This window comes from Arvicola amphibius, chromosome 7 (genome assembly GCF_903992535.2).
Source record: "Arvicola amphibius chromosome 7, mArvAmp1.2, whole genome shotgun sequence".
NCBI classification, from domain to species: Eukaryota; Metazoa; Chordata; class Mammalia; order Rodentia; family Cricetidae; genus Arvicola; species Arvicola amphibius.
The window spans coordinates 3,807,862-3,823,529 of record NC_052053.1 but is presented as its reverse complement, the minus strand read 5'-3'; the positions used below and the strand labels follow the sequence as shown (position 1 = coordinate 3,823,529).

Here is a 15,668-nt window from a genome sequence, read left to right as displayed (position 1 = left end):
CTCAGTATCAGCCCAGTGGCTCCCTGCCATTGGCTCAGTGCGATGGACCGGCAACGCCGCACACTATAATAACACTCATGCCTGCCAGCGGCAGCTACTGCAAGTGCGGGCGCCCAGCGCGGGGGATGCTGTGGCCGCTGCTACCGCCGCGCGGGCGGCTCCAGTTGCCCGGCTGCGCCCTACAGCGCGGGCTCTAACCGCTCCCGCTCGGTCCCGCCCGGCCCGGCCCCCTTCTCGGCCGCATCCTCCCGCGGGGCTCTCCGTCCCCGCTCGGATCGCCAGGCGAACACTGCGCCGGAGCCTGGGCGAGCGCGGCCGGCATGCGGAGGCGGCGGGGCGCGCACCGCAGCCGGGCATAGGGAACCCGCGTGCCCGCCAACAGCGCACCGCCAGCCGCTCGCCCTGCCTCGATCCCCAGCCCACCCTCCCGGCCCCGGCTGCGGCTGCGGGCGCGGGTGCGTGGAAGCGGCGGCTGCGGAGGAGAGGCGGCGGCTGCCCCATGGAGTGTTACTACATTGTCATCAGCTCCACGCATCTCAGCAACGGACACTTTCGCAACATCAAGGGAGTTTTCCGGGGCCCTCTCAGCAAGAACGGGAACAAAACTCTGGTAATCTCTCTCTGTGTGTCTGTCTCTCTTTCTGTGTCTCTGTGTCTTAACTGTCTCTCATCTAATAAGGCATATCGGAAGAAATGAGTTGACTGATGAGCTTGTGAGCTTTCGCGATTTTGATTTGCAAAGCATTCATTTATTTCGTGTATTTATCTGATGGGCGTGGGATGAGACTCGGGTGTAGGAAAAGGAAGGAATCTCAGCAAAGCTCTGATTGAGGTTTCCCCCCCCGACACTTCATGAAGCTTTCTGTCCACCACAGTCCACATGCTGAAGATTTATCAGTCCCTCCTTATTTCAATAGGACTCTCTAAAAATAGAAAAGAACCCTAACCCCAAGTGGTCCCGTGGCACCTTTCATTTTAGGCAGCTGAAGGTGAACGATGGTGTGGGTGTCTACGGTGAAAGAGAGAGCCAAGGTGGCTGGTGGCTTAGGGCAAGAGGCTGGATTGAGTGAGGGTCTCAGAAAGAGTTCCTTTCTTGGCTCTTAGCTTTTGGCTGAAGGAAGGACAGATAGGAAACTTCTCTTCTGAGAAGTTGTCTGTACTAAGCTAAACAGAAAGACCCCATCAGTGCATGCTGTCTGCTCGTCACTCTGTAGAGTTTTAGGGACATGGGTGGAAGGTGATCACTGTGTCACAGTTACAGCCAGTAGGAAACATCTTAGAAAACAAAATCCACACAGCTGCTCTCACTGGATAGCACAGCTTGGCTGGCCCTTCGGCATCCAGTAGGAAAAGCACTCTTGATTGGTGGAAGCTGTGCTGAGCATAGAGCCAGTGCAGCGACTAGCTCCTACGTTCATTCCATCCACACTGTATCGCCACGAAGCCTCTGTACAGGACCAACTCTCAAGAGCAAGTGATTCTGGAGAAGTCCGCACTTCTTCAAAGGAAGAGAACAGTGGCATGGGGTCTCTTTAGTATGCGTACTGCAGAGTTCAGCCAGTCAGATGGTAAAAGTGTATGACTTTGTGAAGTCTGTGCTCGCTGGCAAAATTTTCCCTAATTCTCCCAGTACTTGCTTATCTGAGAGCAGAGTGGTTCAAGGACACACTTATCTGAAAAGCAACTGTGGTTTTCTTAATATTCTCTATATGTGTCTACATAAACCAAAAGAAATAAATTGCCCAAGAACTGTTTTTTTTTTTTTTTTTTTTTTTTTTTGGATGAAAAGTTCTCAATTGAAGTGTGGATTCAGACTCCCACAGAATGCGTTTGATTTACTCTTTTCTTAGATATTGACTACCAGCTTTTCGGCGATTTACACTCAAGAACACAGGCTTAGTTTGATATCTTTGTTGTTCAGGATGTGCTTATTTGCTGTTTTTTTTTGCACAACAGAGCATACACCGCAGACTCCTTTAGTTAAGTATTGTGGGGTAGTCAAAGTCTTGAAGAATTACTGAAATGGTCTGGGCTCTACTTAGAGAGTTTGGCGAACATTTTTAAAGAGAAAAAACATTTCTTCCACACATTTGTCTTTACTTGATAAACCAAGTTTAATTTAAGGACAAGCAAAAGAGGAAGGATTTCCAAGGTGTAGATGCTAAGACTCTCAAGAGTTCAGAGAAATGGGCAGTTATTTGAGAACCCTGCACTTGTTTCTGCGCTGATCCTTGTTCCTCTTCCACCTCCTTGGGCTTTCCAGTGACTCAGTTAGCTGGTGATCACTTATTTGCTGTGCAATTGCAGCTCCTCATCACTCATGTTGACAAAGGACAGGTGAAGAGTGGGTTTTGTCTGTGTAACCTCATGGTTAAAATGGGAACATTAAAAGCAGCCATCTAAATGAAATGAATAAATCAAAATACATGTAAGTGTCAGAAGCAACAAACAGGGAGATGCCTAAAGTTCATAATGTTTCTCATAACTGTAAGTTAGGGGTGAATCTTGGGATGATCATGACAACCCTGCCCTGCCTGTATTTGCTGTGTGTGAGTTTCATTTGCTGACATAAATGCAGGGTAAGCTCACATTAGTTTTCAACTATTTAAAGCTATTTTTTATAGAATATATGTGTATGTGTTCTAAATGCTTTGGATGAGTTTTGCCATTAGGAGAAATGAGACCTGTGCTTGCCTATAACTATAAAGAGAGCCTAGATATATCAATGAGGGAATTATGTTAATTAATAAAGATTAGTTCATACTTATGTAATGACATATCTTGACAGCAACAAAAATTTTTCAAGCCCTACTATAATGCTATTTTAATCAGATCAAAATAGATAATTTGACCTGAAGCTTAAAAAGTACCTACTTTCATATGAAGCAGAGATATTAACTTAAAGTTGAAACATACTATGTGACATAAAATTACAAATTAATATTAATGCATATCGTGTTTTTGTTTTACTTCTTTACTTTTAAGGTGATAAGTTGTTTGTGTTAAGTATATTCAGTATTTTAAAATCTACATCCATACAGTAAAAATGAAATCACAAATATTTAAACTCTTTTATATTTGAATTTCATGTATTAAATTTTTCTTCTAAGATAAAGGAATTTTAATGATGTCCATGTAAACATCTGTTTTTTTTTTTCTTTCCTAAGGAGATAAAACCTAAAGCCACAGAAATTGAGTTATTTTCAATTACTAGTTGGTTAATGAGCGTTTTGTTAATTTCTTCAAAGTTCAGATTAAATAAAAGCTATTGTATGACCTTACAATAATTCTGAAGATGAATTTGCTCTGTAGAGTTTTGGATATGGAATTCTATCACAAATGAAAGTTACTTGTCCAGTTTGTTCAGATTTCAGTGCCATTGGCTCATCGCTTCTGTTCTGAATGAAAGACCACATTTATGTTAATGAATTAAATAGCCACTATTGGAAAAAGAAGACCAGTCAATAAACTAGCTTATTTTCTTAGTAAACCTAGAACTTTCTCTACCAAAAATGGCAGATATTCTAAAGAACTAAGAGCTTGGTGAGAAGTTGTGGTTGTCTATGCAGCTATCTGTTTATCTATCATCCATCATCTATCTATCATCTATCTATCTATCTATCATCTATCTATCTATCTATCTATCTATCTATCTATCTATCTATCATCTATCTATCTATCTATCTACCTACCTACCTACCTACCTACCTCTATCTATCTATCTATCTATCTATCTATCTATCTATCTATCCATCTATCTATCTATCTATCTATCTATCTATCTATCTATCAACTATCTATCTATCTATCTATCTATCTATCTATCTATCTATCATCTCTCTATCTATCATCTATCTACCTATCATCTATCTATCTATCTATCTATCTATCTATCTATCTATCTATCTATCTATCTATCATCTATCTATCTATCTATCTATCATCTGTCTGTCTATCTATCTATCTATCTATCTATCATCTATCTATCTATCTATCTATCTATCATCTATTTATCTATCTAATCTATCTATCCCATTGCAGTTCTCACGTTTGGCATTCTTGAACTTATTCATGAACTTTTCCAACTTAAGAATCTTAATGAACATGAAAAGCCTCCATTTTTGTCTTACAAAGAGTAAGAAAATGTTTTACTTGTTATTTTGTCTGTTACAAACTGCACCATCATCTCTCAACAGCTTACTTTTATGGAATAAGAAAATAATCTTTTATTAGTGATGCTGTCATCTTTTATTATATTACTGTTGATAAAGCAGAGAACTTAATGATCTTGAACAAACGTTATGATCTATATATTCTACTTTAAATTTACATGAGCAGCTACTGTTGGAATAAAAATTCTTTATTAATAGATTTTTGCAATTGATCCACAGAAATTCTTTGACCCACTTTTATATTTTAAAAGTTTTTATGTATATCTAAATATATAATATACATTTATATGGAATTTCAATGCAAAGTATGGGTTTGACTTAGGAATCTTAGATACCATCATTAGTTTGCTATTACAGTCTGTCTGTTGGTTGCTTAGAATTTTTGTGTCTCAACTAATGTTTAATATTTCTGAATTAAAAAACTAAAAATGAGCCAATGACAGTGGGAGGTCATTGTTATGGAGATTTTATGATGTTTTAATTATGGAATTATAAGGACCAGTGTGATGATATGTAAGTAAGAGGAAGTGTTGTGTCATATTTAGTTGAGGACATTTTACTTTTCTTCTTGTCTTCAAGTACAGATAAATAGTGACTAATTAAAAATATGAATATAGGTGTATTTTACTTCTTAGCCTCAAGTGGACAAACACCCCAATTTACATCAACGCCTTAGTTCTGTAGGATGACCAACATTTTCCATATAGGAAGTACCAGGTTCAGTAAGACTTAATCTGTTGATTGACCTTCACCATAGCTGTTGTTTAATTTACTCAGCTTCACGGAGAAGCTTCAGCTGCTCTGGACTTGTAGAAGCACCAATGGCTCTGTGGTCATGAGGCAAATATGATATCCCTGTCCAGAAGCACCAGTGGCTCTGTGGTTCACGAGGCAAATATGATATCCCTCCAACCCTCCTGATCATTTTGTTCTGCTTTAAACCATCTTCCAAACTTCTTGACAAGTTTGCAAGTTTCCTGTTACCCAGGAAAATTTTCCCTGTGTTAATTTGACATGTAAAAAAAAAATGTTTTCTTTCCTATCTTTTTGTGTATAGTAGAAGTGACAAAATTTAGATTGACCTTGAGATCCACCATGTGGTCTTTTCTCTTATCATTTTAATATTATTTATTTTTCATACAATTCCCTTACCTTCCTGTGACTCCTCGAAAAAAATACGATTTAAAATTTGCTTTGACTCACTAAAACCAGTTTTGGGTACACTATAAGGCTATAAGACTAAAAGGACTGAACGTAGCGTTGTGATGTTGAACAAATAGCACTGGGAAATTACTGTTCCCAGGAGGCTTAGGGTGAGGTGAGAATCAGGTGATAGAGTAATATGTCCACAGACTTTCTGAATACACTCCTATATTCAATGATTACATATTCTTCCAACAATCTCTTCAACTCATGCGTTTAGTATTAACGATTATGTTGGGTCATACTTTTCTGAACTAATTGTGTCATTTACTCTTTGGTGTTATTTTAATAAAACTTCATAGCATGTACACCTTTAAATATATTATTCAAATGAGAAACATCACTTATAATTGAAAGTTTATCATTATGACTTAAAAATGTATCCATCATTACAAAAAGAGAAATGTTGTCAAATATTGGATAATTAGTTACTTTATAACCTTGTCTCTTCCTCTTAGATGTGAACCAATATTTTTTGTATCATTGATGTTGGCAATGGCAATTTTATTAAAAACTACAGGAGTACCTAGTACAGAAATTTCATTGAGTTTTATTTGAGGACATTTTCCAATTTTAGAATATTTGTTTTAGTGTACAATGTTTTAAAATAGTTGGGTTTCAGTATTGATTGAAAATAAGATGTTTTCCAGCTTAACACTTCAACACCACTTTTTGTTCCTTTTTGGTGAGACAAGAATTTCTCGGTGTAGTCCTCATTGTCCAGGAACTTACTCTGTAGACCAGTCTGGTTTCAAGCTCAGAAATCTGCCTGCCCCTACGTCTCAGCTGCTGGGATTAAAGGCATGCACCACATCGCCAGGCTTATATACTGTTTTGTTACTGGTAGAGATTCTACTTTTTAATATTACCTCTAAATAAAGACAACATCTAATTGTGCCCATACTTAATTCAAAATTCAAAGTTTCCCACAAAGAGAAAAAAATAGCTCACTTTTCTAAGTGCACCCTTCATTGGACTAACTCTTACAAAATTAATGGTCTTACTATCACTTGTAAAACATTCATAATGCCCCCTGACTACATTTGCTACATATTGCTTGAATTTGTTGACAGCATAATCCAGATCAAATATGTTGGAACACTAACATAATAAGAAGCCTGTGAGAAATAGAGGGTGGGACATTCTGCATTTTATCTGGGAATATAGCTCAGTGGTACATAACACCTTTATCATTCTTGAAGACTTGGACTCTATTTCCAACTTCAAAAATAAAGTAAAATAAAACAATTTTTTTCATTTAACTCAGAACTTTGGGCATTTTCTTACTGTTTCTAGTCTTTTCAAAATTAATTCTTGATGCACTTTTAGTCTTTAAGTTATTCTTCAAGATAATATATACCCTGCATACTTAGTTTAATAGGTGGAAGCAATTTCATTAATAGACTATAGATAGTAGAAATTGCATTTTAAAGTAATTCTGATTTGCTACAACACTGTTTCTCTCAGTGATCTTTGGAAGGGAGCTGGTGCTATTGAAGGGGAACACTGTGGTCTGGGAGTTTGATGAATCACTTCAGAGATATAACAATGATAATCTGTGGTGTACTGTAACTTAAATTTAGGAGGAGATTATGTGTTTCTGTCTATCACATTTTGTGTTGCCAACCACAAGGAATATAATTAAAGTATAATTTTGCAAGAGGGTTCTATCTTGAAATCATTTGATCTATTTCTTTCCATTCTTAGGGGACCTTGCATCCAAGAAAAGCTTACACTGTATAGTGCATTTCTTGTGGTGTTTGTAACTGGCAAAGTTTCACTAATTTTTATAAATGTTTTGTTTTATACTTTCTAGCACAATGCAAGGTAAAGTGGGAGTAATAAATAATTTAAACTCAGCCTTAGTTGTTAAAGTAAATGTTGTCCATTATTGCATATACTATTCTGAACTCTTTAATAATGGCTTGGCATCACTGGAAGAAAGCTACGCGCTTTCCTCAATGTAAGTACCCTTCATACAGCAAATGTTTACAGTGGTAGAGCAGAGCTTCAATTGCTAGCACTCTTAGAATATGAGCTATATATAATTCAATGTACAGTGCTACTTATCAACCAAATGGTAACTGTATTGCAGCAATGGATTTTGTAGATGTAGCTAACATCTAACCTACTAACCCATAGTTTACAAAAATATTGACTTACCCTACGGAGCTGACCTCATGCAATCTGTTCACAGGCTTTCAGACCAAACACTGTGGTTTCTTATAAAAGAAGAAACTCTCCTTCATGATGGCTGCATTAGCTCCTGCCTATGTCCAGTCCACCAATTTCTTCCACATTTCCAACTGACCACTCGCTGCAACTACAGACCCATTAAATCTTATGATCTATTAACACAGGCACTCCCTATACACCAAGCACTTTACCATTCCTATGAGTGAAATTATTTGAACCACTCTGATGCATAAAACTGCAGCTCATACATTTTTTCTTTCCAATAAGAAAGCTAAATTCTGAAAACAAACATGCTAGGTGGATCCAACAGGAAGCGCGTGCGTGCTACCTGCAGAGGGTTAATATAGAGCTTATTGTGACCCTTCCCGGTATTCATAAACAGGTTTATGACAGCTATTTTAAATAGTGATATCTATGTCTATATCCTAACCCAATGTCTTAATATTATGTTTTTTCCTATGCATATTGCATGAGGGTCTTTATTTTACAAACTCAAGTTTGGAGCACCTCTTTCTAGCACCCCAGCATGGTGAACTTTTAAAGAGAAAATGCCATAATCAGGGGAGTTCATGTCCTGTTGTCTTGGGATTGGGTTAGGAGGGCATAGGGTAAAGTAGCTTCTGAAACCATTGGTCAGTTTTTGGGCATGAAACACTAGCAAAGAGCCATTAATAACTGTTAAAATATCTTCAAGGACAGACTGCCTCCCTCCACGACATCTGGACCTCGTTCAGTTTTATGGCCCTGCTCCCTAGTTCTTTAATTGGCTATTTTCAGGGTATCCATTCAAATTCTGTTATGGCAGCCCAATGTCTTAATATTATAACAAAACCATGTAACAATAATATAAAATATAATTGTTCTCTGTTGTAATCCAACAAATAGGTAATGACACAAACACTTCTTGTCGTAAATATATAGGTTAACACTAAATGAAAGAAAAAAATACTTTGTTTTAACAGACACCTTGGTAGGATAAATTCTTTTAAACATATTTTAAGTAGAATTGTTTAAAATAAAGGATTTCCACTTTCTAAAATATTCTTCACGAAAGCTTAAATACTCAGGGTCATGTGCAGCTGCCAAATGTTGCCAAGAACACAGTTGTATTGGAAGTGTGTTGGTTGGTCATGTTTCAGTTAACAGTGTAAGCTATACAGTGTGAGACCTGTGAACATTCATGAAGGAATCCTTGGATTTTTGCTGTGATTGGAGCTCATTTACGGTTAGCATAGCAATTTTCATGTAGAAAGCAAATAAAACAGACTAGGAGATAGCCGAAGTTCATGATGTTTAGTGAATGGGGCTCCTGGGTAATAAAACAATGGCTTTGTTTTCATCTGTGATAAGATATGAGAAGTGGGTCTTGATCATCTAAATATACAGTGTATTCTTAGAATGAAACCTTTGGTGTTAGCCTGACTTCTACACCCAGCCAAGCTCCCAGGTAGCAACAGCTTTAGGAACATCGGTTTTGAGTCTCTGATAAAAGAAGGAGTGGATGGTCACAGAGGAAGAGCCAAAAGACAAGGTGATCAGAGTCCAGGCATCCAGACAAGGACCAGAGGACATTCGAGAAATGTGATTTCAAGGTGGTCTCTTTTAGGAATTAGAGAGGCCGGGGACAGGTGGGAAGTATCACAGTGGAATGATGATATTTTCCCCCCACACTGTTGCATTTGTAGGAGATGAAAAGTTCACCTGCTGAGACAAAGCCAGGACATTGATGTCTTCCATTTAGTCTTCCATTGGGTTGAAATAAACATCAAAGTTCCAGTTGAGTGAAAAATTTGAACCGTTTGATACTTATTGATGATAGCCTTTAATGACTTAAAGAAAAACACAGGCCAACAGTTTTAAGTTCTGCGAAAATGTAGAGGATTATACTGGAAATCATGGTCTAGATACAGGATGAAGACTAGGAAATGAAGGAGAACTGGGGAATTATGGGTTTGTTTTTTCTTTTTTTGTTCCTTTGTTTCTTTCTTTCAATCATATCCCCTTCTTCATTCCCTTTCCTCCCTACAAGTACTCCCATGTCTCCCAACTCCCTTCTTAATTTGATGGCCATTTTATTAATTTTTTATTGATGGCCTTTTATCAATTATTATTGTTATGTGTATGTTCATGGACTTATGCACACACACACACATGGATACATAAATACAATCTGTTTAGTCTGTTACTGCTGTTGTGTACACTTGACATCAGGTTGGATGACTTAGTAAAGTCTGTGAGACCATCCTGACCAACAAATTGGTCAGAGGTTTCTCATGCCTGGTACTGTAGCTTTTGTTAGAAGTCCATCATGGAACACTGTCAGCCCAGGTGACATCACTTCCTTTAAGCTATACATTGTATGTCTATACTCTTATATTTATTGTATATAACTTAGATAAAGTAAAATAACCTAATTCCTTGAGGCCTTATTAATAGCTTGGTTTTACTTGTCCATCTTTCCTCCTTCTTCTTTGGCTTCTGCATTCACCTCCAGCTCTCTTGCCTATGAGACTTCCCCTTGCCCCTTCTTTCTTTCACCCCTTACTAATTTCTTGAGTTGATGGTTATCACTGAATGTCTAGCTTGGGCTAAGCTTTGTCTTGATAATTACATAGAAGACAATGTAGCTGGTGGAATGGTCGAGGGTGACATATAGGAGTCTTGTCAGAAACATCCAGAGTCTTCATGCTCCCCTTTTCTCTTCTTGTGAAGCTAGCTCTTGAATGGTCTTTTGAAGTCTGAGAACTTCTCTGAACCCCACTGGAGTATTCTGAAAACAAAGCATCTCTATTCCTACTACAAAGATTGCCCTCCCAAACTTGTCTTCTTGGAGGCCAAATTATTACCAATGATATGTTCATTCATTTTCCATGTCAATTTAAGATGCATTATAGATTGATTATATTGATTATAGCCTGGTTAGCCTAAATATTAATTATTTGTTATCTGCTGGTCTGGAGGCTGTGGAGAATTCCCAGATGAAAGTACTGAGTGTCATCATAAGTGGGGAGGGACTCTCCCTTCATTATTTGTATGCTCACATAGGACAAAGTGGAGAGGAACATGAGCCTACCTAACCCTTAGGACAGCACGCACCTAGTCATGAGGGCTTCATGAGTGTAACCATTAACCCTAAACAGGTAAAACTCCTAATGCCGCAGAAAATGCATTTGGGAGACATTCAGTTAATAACACCTATCCATATTGGGGTATCTGTGACTCTCAGGGAAGAAATCTAAAAACGTGGAATTTCACCGTTGAGAATCTTTAGAAAATACTTGATATTGTGAGCTTGACCATGTACTTTTAACAATCAGAAGTGTGTTGGGATGGGGGGATTAAGCATGAAACTTCTCATTGTTTTATGAAAATGTGTCAGCAGACATAATAGAAAGTACACTGTCCAGTCTTTGAGTCACTTCCCCACACCTTCGCAGGGCTGTTCACACGTCAGCACACACATATTTGGTTGGCAGGAACACTTTTAAGTTTTACCCAGTAATTTCTTGGCACTCCTTACATCTATACATGTCACGATGTATAAAACATCTCCTTTTACATAGATTTTTGCCTAAATATTTTGGAGATAAAAACTGCAAGGAAACCTTCAGGTATTAGTCTTTTTTTTTAATTATAAAGTTCATGGAATCACTCGAGGTTCTTTATTAGGAAAGCTTGAGTATTCCTTTGCTGTTTCTGATGGTTCAGAATGCAAAGTCTTCAATGTCTTCTGTTACTCTATTCCTGATGTTGAAAAATTAATATTTACACTAGGGGGCGACATAACATTTCCTCTTCACATTACAAACTCAGTAAATATTTCTAAATTAATAAATTTGTTCAATATAATTATTGCAGTTTTATTGCCTAAAAATCATTCTAAAATTTCATTACATAAGACAAGAAAGGTGTTATTTCATATTTCATTCCAGTGTTTCACTCCTTATTAATCTGTGACAATTCTTAGTCACATGTGTTAAATAATGAAATCATGATGAACAGGAGTGTGTGACAAAAAAAACCTTTGACAGGCTGTCAGTCTCGGCTTTGAATGTGTCCATTTGCCCTCGGAACTTAACGTTTGTAGGTTCTTCTTAGTACTTTCAATGTAGTAGCTTTATGATCTTAAGTGGCAATTTTATTTTAATTTCTTCACAATTTGTGGTTAAATCCAATTGAAATTTGCATGAACTGCACAGCTAGTCAAAGAGCATTATGATGACTGTCATTTTATAAAAACAGTTAAAATATGAACAAATACATGAACTTATGAAATTCCTACCGTCTCACTATAAATTTTATGGGAACTCATAGAATCAGAGGGTTTCCTCTATTTTTATTTTTGTGTATTATCTATAGATAATGATGAGTTTGATTAATTTTATATATGGTTTACATCTTTATTCTTTGATTATCAAAAGTGGTATAGGAAAAACAGTTGTGAGCAAATAATCTAGTTTTGTTAGCATTTACCAGGTAATCCCATAAGAGCAGGAATTGACCTTTCTTGGAGGAAAGGGGGTGTTTTTATGTAATCACACTGGTGTATTTCTACTGCCAGTCACTGTGTGATTATTGTTTCAATATAAAAACCACATTTTATAGACCATCACTTAGAGAAATGGCTATTATGGTGCCCATTGTCATTAAAACACCCAGGAGACTAGTTTGCAGGTGGGTGGATGCTCATAACCTCTAAGAAATGCACATTGCGCTGGTCTGGTAAGCAGTGTTGAATACAATATTTTCACACTACCTTATATGAGAGGACAAGTGTTGTAATTAATAATGACACATCAAGGAGATTGATCATCCTTGCTACAATGCCTACCGTAATATAATGACATAAGAAAATATGAGAATGTTGCTTACTTGTGATATATAATTACTAATTAAAATACTCTATTAATAATTCAATCCACATATGCTTTAAAAACTATTGATAATTTTTGATAAGTTTTTAATCTCAGTGTCCTAGATAAAATATGAACAGTGTACAATTACATGCCCCAAGAAAGACAGACACTCCAAGAAAAGTCGTTTTCATCCTCTTCTTTTTTTCTTCCCTGCTTTTGAGATGCTAATCCCTCATTCTCATTTTTGCTTTCTCCTTACACCTATCTCATAATAATGGAAGGTACTAATTGTCTGTTAAATTTTAAAATTGTATATTTTCCTCAAAAAGGCTGTAGAATTCTGGAAACATTGGGCAAGACTACTGTTCAAAGCATTCACCTCTAAAAAGTAAAATGTAAGAACTTACTCCCCATCTAGTTACTTAATATACTTGCAAGGAAATCTAAATTAAGACAGTAGGCAAAGCAGCTGAGTGGTCGTTGTCTGGAAATTAGAATGAGGATGGCTGTGGAGGAAAGAAGGAAGAGGAAAACAGGTGATCAGAGGGATTGAGAGAGAAGAAAGGAAAAACATATTTAAAGGAATATCACGTAAATAATAGGATGATGACTTGCTAGGTTTATCCCGAATCTCCACTCCCCCAAATCCCCCAGTTTAAGCTGTGGCCCTGCATATTTGTTAATGCTGCTGTCCTTAAGTCTCACAATTAATCACTTTTGATTGTTAGCCTGCAGTTACCTGCTAATTACAGAAGCATCCAAAGTGACAGAAACTCATTCTCTATGTTGTTCAGCATTCTTCATTCTTCTGGGTTTCAGCAAAGAAACCATCTCTAGAGCGTGTCTTCTACATTTTTGGTTATTTTGTTAGCAACCTGAAGGCCTGCAGAAAATAAAATGTTGAATATGTTACTACTGTACCTTCTTTCTGGCAAACTGAGTTTAGCCACATGACACTGAAGGCATATTCAAAGAAAGAAGAAATGGAACTATCACTTAAAAATACTCTGAAGAAATTTCAGGGAGCAAAAGGTGGCCACAACAAAAGTTATGCCAATTTGAGCTAGCCAGTGGTGGATTTTGGCCAAGAAAATATATTTTGGTTTTTTTTAAAAAGCCTGATTAAATAAGGTGATATTATAATCTGCCTGTTGTCTCATTCCTTTCAATATGTTTGTTTTATGTTTAATCTGATGAACTTTTGTTTTCTTTTTTCAACTGAAAAATCTAACTGAAGATAGGATAAATACTCAATACTTCCCACCACTTTTCTGATTTGATGTAGAGTTTTCACATTGGTTCATATATGCGTTTGATTCCTGTCTTTGTTTTTCTTTTTTTTTTTTTTTTTTTTTTTTGGTTTTTCGAGACAGGGTTTCTCTGTAGCTCTCGAGCCTGTTATCTTGGAATTAGCTCTTGTAGAGCAGGCTGGCCTCGAACTCAAGGAGATCCACCTGCCTCTGCCTCCCGAGTGCTCATTTGAGAGCACCTGGCTTTCCCTTATTGATGCTAGCGTGTCTGTCGTTGTGAACGTTCAGCTCATAATTAGGAAGCCATGTTGCTAAGACATTACAGGTACAGTTTCTGACATAACCAGAAGACAGACTCCCTGTATATCTGGGTCTTGCAACGTTGTTACCTTTCTTCCACAAAGGTGCAGGAATCATGTTGTAAATATACCCTTTGGTACTGGGCTGCACAGTTTTGCATTTCCATGAGTTGTAGTTTTCTGTGGTTTTCCAACGTTTCCTGGATAAAGGATGCGGACGGCACTTATCTCTGTGTTTAAAGTCAACTAAAAGTGTAGGATTATTCTGTTTTACTAAAGTGGCAGTTGACCTGCGTTTACGGAAAATAAAAATATTATCTGAAAGAGTACTTCTCCTGATTTCCCGAAACACATGAATATGCAGCTTTCACATATAATGATAAACCAATTAGTATAGAGTAGTATAGGGTTAAGGAAGCCCAAGAAAATTTAGAACAGAAAATTAACCAGAAAAAAAGGGGGCATAGCCAGCCTGGAAATAGAAATGTAATTTATTCTGTACATTTCTGATGTTCTGATCAAACCTAAGTGGTCATCACTATCATGTGGATGTTTAGAAATTGTGTGCTGTACCTCACGACTGAAGGAGCTTTCCTACTTGGAGGTATAGTAGAGGAGTCTAATTTTATAAGAGCCGCCAGGTGACTCCTGCTTCCTGGGATAATATTCATCTGGCTCGGTTTCAATGGACTCTTTCCAGAAGTAGTTTGGATGTCAGGCGTTTTTATTTAGCATGAGAAATGAAGTCCTGCTCTGCCCATCATTTCAACAGACAGCATCACAATGCATGCTCTACAGAGGCAGCAGAAATAAGGGTTTTTTTGTTGCTTCAAGAAGAAGAAAAGCAGAAAAGTGTTTAGTTAGAATAAAGAACACATTTTAAACGTGACGGTCTAATGTGAGACTTCACTTTCAAAGAAGGAAAAAGTTATTTGCAAGTAGAGCCTCCCCTGGAAAATTCAATTAACTTTGTCAGTTTCCTTTCAAACACTTTTGAGTATTATAGTTTGTGTAGAAATTAGATATAGCATTTTGATATCATTTCATACATTAATGTGTAGTAATTGAGTTTAATATCAGTGGAATTATTCAGAGAAATGAACTGAGAAAAAAGCATCATGTCATTTAGAAGAAACAAGTATATGGAGGCGAATAGTTTCATGAATTATAATTCTAGGCATTTTTCATGAAAAGAATGCCAAAAGGTTAATCACTGAAAACATGAAATTATAAACAAAATTAGGCAAAACAAATACATAGCAATTTTATTGTTGTAAATAGAACACTTTCTGTTATTCTCTAGATTTAAATTTCCCCATTGGTACTCACACTGGTGCATAAGTGGTGCTGTCTTTGTTCATTGTTGTGGGTTTGTTTATAACGTAGTTACAGTTCCATTGGGATCAGTTCTACGTTAAAAGTCCTATGATTGGTTCCTCTACTTACCCCTTGACTTACTTTTACCTAAAAACCTATTTTATAGCTTCTTTTTAAGTCCGAGGAATAATCCCACCATTTTTATCATATGTTAAGTACTTATCTTGTGCAATATTGACTGCTAATGACCAAATGATAATGTGACAAGAACACTTTAATTTGTTCTTATAAAAAATGTTATGTAAATACAAAATTTAGATACTTTGGATTATGTCAGTTTTATTGTAGTTACAGTTATCTTACGGATACTACAAA

General features: G+C 37.0%; 1 protein-coding gene across 1 annotated transcript in view; it reads left to right on the top strand.

Moving 5' to 3' along the window:
* The first annotated feature begins 499 nt into the window (after positions 1-499).
* Znf804a (zinc finger protein 804A) overlaps positions 500-15,668 on the top strand; it is a 187,475-nt gene continuing 172,306 nt past the window's right edge. The window contains exon 1 of the mRNA XM_038335724.1: positions 500-610. Within this exon, the coding sequence (XP_038191652.1) occupies positions 500-610 (111 nt within the window). The remainder of the gene's footprint in view (positions 611-15,668) is intronic.